At 39.4% G+C, this 6,000-nt stretch overlaps 1 protein-coding gene across 4 annotated transcripts in view; it reads right to left on the bottom strand.

Moving 5' to 3' along the window:
- Positions 1–713: 713 nt before the first annotated feature.
- The window catches only part of LOC135462644 (cholinesterase 2-like), a 36,897-nt gene continuing 31,610 nt past the window's right edge, over positions 714–6,000 (bottom strand). For all 4 annotated transcript variants that reach the window (XM_064739867.1, XM_064739868.1, XM_064739870.1 and 1 more), the window contains exons 5-6: positions 5,559–5,725; positions 714–3,589 (exon numbers count right to left, since the gene is read on the bottom strand). In XM_064739867.1, the coding sequence (XP_064595937.1) occupies positions 3,477–3,589; positions 5,559–5,725 (280 nt within the window). In that variant the 3' untranslated portion in view covers positions 714–3,476. The remainder of the gene's footprint in view (positions 3,590–5,558; positions 5,726–6,000) is intronic.

Genomic DNA, 6,000 nt, shown 5'->3' with positions numbered 1-6,000 from the left:
CAAGGGTCTGTCGTGTTAGTCACCTGGTCATGAGGCTGTTCATGTCAAGGGTGTATCGTGTTAGTCACCTGGTAATGAAGCTGTTCATCTCAAGGGTTTATCGTGTTAGTCACCTGGTCATGAAGCTGTTCATCTCAAGGGTCTATCGTGTTAGTCACCTTGTCATGAGGCTGTTCATGTCAAGGGTATATCGTGTTAGTCACCTTGTCATGAAGCTCTTCATCTCAGGGGTTTATCGTGTTAGTTACCTGGTCATGAAGCTGTTCATCTCAAGGGTTTATCGTGTTAGTCACCTAGTAATGAAGCTGTCCATCTTAACGTGAACATAAGTGCCACTCTATATACATAGAAAAAGGATATAGGACACAGTTTTAACAGAAAAATATGTATAGAAATTGTACATTGTCTTTATATTTCTTTTTTTTATGTTTTCTCCACCTTTGATACCGACGGTACGGGAGAGTTCCTAAGTTTTGTGACGTTAGCCTAGATAGCTATAACATGGCAAAATGGCGTCACCAAATGAATGGCTAAGTACTGACGATCATTTGCTATTTATTTGGTTGATAAGTGATGTAGAATTTTTAAAAATATTTTTAGATCATTTCTTGACATGACTTTAAGTTCACTTTTAGGGTGTATCGTATAAATCAAAGGTATAAAGCTGATCACCTCAATGGTACATAGTATAAGCTACCTAGTTATGAAGCATTGATTGCTTAGTTGTTGGTGAAGCGCTATCTTCAAAGATTTTTCGCTTAATCCCTGGCGGATAAACCACCGACGTTTGGATAGTTATTGATCAACTTTTCCGCATGTGACGTACATATATGCTCCTAATATTGAAGGTAAGTGGTCTGCACTTAGCGTCTTGTGGAAAAAGTGGATGGGATGTTTGGTATGTGGGCTCAAATGCGATTATGATTGTTACAAATAGAACACAAGAACGGTTTATTTCAATGATTTTTATTAAAAACGTCTGAATATTTTAATATGTAAATATTTGGCACTTTTATCAATGTATCATTCACAGGAAATAACATATCTCTATAGAATTCATATAACATAATATGCGAAACATATTTTGGGGAATAATCTTCTGTACAGTGATAGATTATCTTAACTACAAAGTTACATCTAAAACACCGCATTCATTTTCGATTTGCAAATATCTTTCGACCAAAGATCTACTAAGTAAGATGAAATCACTTGTAACACGCAGGGAATAAACTCCGTATATTATATAGCGATATAACACCAACAAATGACTGGCACTATAACTGTCCACAGAATTACCAGGAAGACATATCTACATTAAGATGTGAAGAGCAATAAAACTCGGTCGGTGTAATCTACTTGGCCGCATACTGAACAGTTATCCACCATACTACATGAACTGTCAACTTAAGATGTTCGTGTTACACTTTTATCTTAATAGAAACTAAGATGACCTTACTTATTTCGGAAGACGAATGAAAACAGACCTAAATAACCACGGCCATTTTGCTCGGACGTCGATAAATCAACTTTTCATGTAGTTAAAAGGCGGAAACAGTGCTCGTGTGTGACAAAGGCGGTAAAAAGAGGCTTCTCGGGTTATAGAAATAACTCGCGCCTGATAGGTAAAAATCAGATGGCAGCGGTTTCCGCAATGTGCGTGATGTTGCTTACGTCGATATCTTTGACACCGTATCGTTGCCAATTGGTTATTGTGTGCTAAGCAAACCTAGGTTGGGCTCGATGGCAGGGGCTGTTCAATTATTTGGTGTTCACTCAAGTGTAACCACTGTCATGCCGTTTTACCCATTAAATCCTATCTGTAGTGTCGGCCAATGAACTGCGAGTCGGTATACCGGCGGTACATGGTCACGTTTAGTTACCTTTATTAAGTTGGAGCTCATGCGCAGTAAAACGTCACTAATGGGCTGAAAATGATAACGTTCAATTGTAATGGTGCTAGTTAGGGTGATAAAGTGTCCATATACAGGGGCCAGTTGGACAAAGCTGTTGCAACGCTGTAAAAAGCGAATTTAACATGATGGCGTATATATCTTCAATAAGTGTTGTGATGGAAGTTAGGCCAGACGCATTTTGCGCATGTTTCGTAAAAAATGTAACCGATTCGTTGAGACTTGAACGTTTGTTTTCACAGAGATCGTATCGCTGTCACACGTTGGTATTCATTTGCATTCCGCAATTTTTTATTCCGCAATTTTGCCATAATTAACGTTATTTCCAGAGTTACCGTAACATGCAAATGAAATAAATTTGGAAAACAAAGACAAAAATAAAAATATTACTTAATAGCACCAGAAATTCGCTGTCCCTTCAAGTATGTCACGATCACCTAGGTGCATGCGTTACAGTATTAAACGGATATAAATATACTCTTCTTTCAGAGGCATTTAAGAATTGGGATGGTATAGATTGACAGAGGCATTACTTGTGGATAATTCAAGTATGTCACAATAAATCCAGGAGTTGTTATCCATAAGTAATGCCTCTGTCAAGGATATAAAGGTATATGTTTATTTATTTATTTCATTGATGTTTTACGTCGTATTGAATAATATTTCACTTGCACGACGGCGTATATAAGTATATAGATTCACAAAATATTTCTTACGTCAGGCGATCGGGATATTTGATTGCATAAGTCACGAGATTACACATATATGTATGTATATTATAGTCTAAAATGATAAAAGATCTGGATATGTACCACTGGATTAACGGAGTATTTTATCAAAACCAAATCACTTGCTATCTATCATTATAAGCTAAGTGTCATCATTAGCAAAACTTAAATCCCTGAAGCTGTAACCGGATTGTGATCAGATTTATTTATTTATTTGAGTCATGGTTTACGCCGTACTCAAGAATATTTCACTTATGCGACGACGGCATTATCGTGGGAAGAACCTAACAGAGCACGAATTAAACCCACGACCATCCACAGGATGCTGCCAAATCTCTGCACGTACGGCTTGTAGAGGAAGCCAGCATAAGCTGGACTCACAGCGAAAGCTTTGGTGAGATGCCCCTCGGTCGTTGTGTCTTCCACCCATATTACTCCATAGTGTAAATGAAAAAAAAACTTCAGTATGACCTTAAACAAAAATAAAAACAAAAGCCTTGAAGTTTTCGCGTGATAAAGATTCGAACGATAAAGAGGTCTCAAACGCGCCGCACAACAATGTTGTCGATGAAAACAGACTTTGAATCCTTTGTGGCAAAGTCTTGTACATCTTTCACATTGTCTGTTTTGGTTTGTATCCAGTTTTACATATATTTTAAAAACAACAACAACAAGGGCAATGTCCAATGAGGCGAATTTTTAACAGGTTAAAAAGATGGAAGTTAAAGGATGGGAAAAAGATGGAAGTTAAAGGATGGGAAAAAGATGGAAGTTAAAGGAAGTTAAAGGATGGGAAAAAGATGGAAGTTAAAGGAAGTTAAAGGATGGGAAGCCTTTTCTATTCATGTTTTGATGCTATCAAAACAGAAAATGCTGCTAATATCATAACACTGAGAAAAGTCGCTCCATCCCGACTTCCGGTACACCGTGCGATAGCCAGAGCCGTTGATTCTGAAACCGTAAACAAACCATTCGTGTAAAACTAAGGCCCATTTCATTCTTTAATCAATTACAATGTAACGCACATGCAATATAATTAAAGACGTACAGCATAGAGGGGGAAAACCAGTGCACTGACGACAGTGTGCTAGCCGGCAAATGATCACACATAACCCTTGAAATGTGGCCTCTCGTCTATTTACCTCAGACAGGGTTTTATTATATCTGTTGATGTAAGTGCATAAACAGAAACAATTTACACCTAGCACCATAAATTAGGTAAAAAAATGAAATAATATTAATTGTAACGTATTAGACGTCACTGATCTAGAATGGCTCAAAATGCCTCGTTGTCATCACATTTAACATGCAATAACATTGAAACGAAACTGAATGGTTTAAAATGAACTGTTTGTGCAATGTTTTCCCTCAGACATTCGCTACATATTCTCTATTGTATTATAATGATATCATGATATGGGACAACCAACGTGAGCATTATTACAACCAATGGTGCAGAACAGATAAAGTTTTAACTACGAGTTGGTTCACTTCAAACTTTTTTCCTGAAGGCGCGTAAGTTACTACTATATTTACGCAAGTAGATGAACACTTAACAGAACCCTAGCTGAGATAAATTGTCAAGAGGCCGTATCTCACCATGTTCCTGTGACCATTTGCCGGCTATCACACTGTCGGCAGTGCTCTGGGTTTACTCTCTGTGCTGTAGCCGTATTTCACCGGTTACGTGTGACCATTTGCCAGCTATCACACTGTCGGCACTGCTCTGGGTTTACTCTCTGTGCTGTAGCCGTATTTCACCGGTTACGTGTGACCATTTGCCGGTTATCACACTGTGGGCAGTGCTCTGGTTTTACTGTCTGTGCTGTAGCCGTATTTCAACGGTTACGTGTGACCATTTGCCGGCTATCACACTGTCGGCACTGCTCTGGTTTTACTCCCTGTGCTGTAACCGTATTTCACCGGTTACGTGTGACCATTTGCCGGTTATCACACTGTCGGCAGTGCTCTGGTTTTACTGTCTGTGCTGTAGCCGTATTTCACCGGTTACGTGTGACTATTTGCCAGCTATCACACTGTCGGCACTGCTCTGGGTTTACTCCCTGTGCTGTAACCGTATTTCTCCGGTTACGTGCGACCATTTGCTGGTTATCACACTGTCGGCAGTGCTCTGGTTTTACTCTCAGTGTTGTAAAGATTTTATTATAGTTTATCAACTGTCCAAACCTATATCTGTCGATGAGTGTTTTCAACAAGAACGGTAACTCGTCTTGTATATATAACATAAATTCAGACTCACGTCTTGCCTAAAAGTATTGGGATATAACAGCAGCATCGGCCCTCCTGGAGCGCATTAAGGCCAGTTAAGTCGAGCTAATGGTACATTACATAAAGTTAGTTTTGTGGTTAGATAACCCTCCCTACCGACGCAATACATGTTATCGATAATGCTTTTAGTAACACGGTTATATAGAAACGCAATGGAATACCAGGGTGCAGCGCCAAATGTAGGAAGCCATCTTAGCGCTACAAACACGGAGTTATGACGGCAATCAACATTGACTATGTTTGGCGCAGTAGACTATTTTAAAGTTAAGAATAAGTTTGACTTGAGCCTAAGGCTCGTTCATGAACGTTTAGAAGTACATTGTAATAAAAGGCTTACAGTATAGAGAGTAATTCCAAAGCACAGACAACAGTGTGCTAGTTGGCAAATGGCCACACGTAACCGGTGAGATACGGTCTCTTGTCAATTTACCTCAGTTAGGGTTTTATTCTAACTGTTCGTGTAAATGCTTACTAAGTAGCAAATTGCACGTCCCCCACCCTCACCCCGCCCCCGCCCATAACACCATGGCTTAAATTACAACATCTTCGTAAAAGCCAAAGGTCGATTCAGACCACTACATATCACGGATAGCAGACCACGATACATCAGTCTTCTTAACCACTGACTCACCAGACTGCTTCTCTAAGACAGGTAAGAAGTCCTCCCAAAACGAACACTGCGCATATCTGGGGTACTGTTTTGTTTCTAACAAACCAGATTGAATGATTTTGTAACTCTCGTCAGATTCTGTAAAATTCGGCCACATTCTTTCTCCGAAGGTCTGACTGTTCGGGTTCCTGTGAGCAAAAATAAAAATTAACAGTTTGATATGTTTATATATTTATTTATTTATTTATTTGATTGGCGTTTCACTTATTTGACGGCAATCAGGTTTATGGGTGGAGGAAATCAAAGTTCACATAGAAAACCTTCGGCCTCCGTCAGGTACCTAACAAACCTTTTCACTTAAAGCCGCAGTGGAAACAGCGATAGCAGAATTCGAAGTCGCGACCTCACTGTTCGCATTCAGCCATCTGACCCAGCGAGTTCCCAGTGCCTGTCAGTACGGCAT

The sequence above is a fragment of the Liolophura sinensis genome, chromosome 2, assembly GCF_032854445.1.
Source record: "Liolophura sinensis isolate JHLJ2023 chromosome 2, CUHK_Ljap_v2, whole genome shotgun sequence".
Lineage (NCBI taxonomy): Eukaryota > Metazoa > Mollusca > Polyplacophora > Chitonida > Chitonidae > Liolophura > Liolophura sinensis.
Note: the sequence above shows the minus strand (reverse complement) of the source record. Positions and strands in the feature narration are given on the sequence as shown.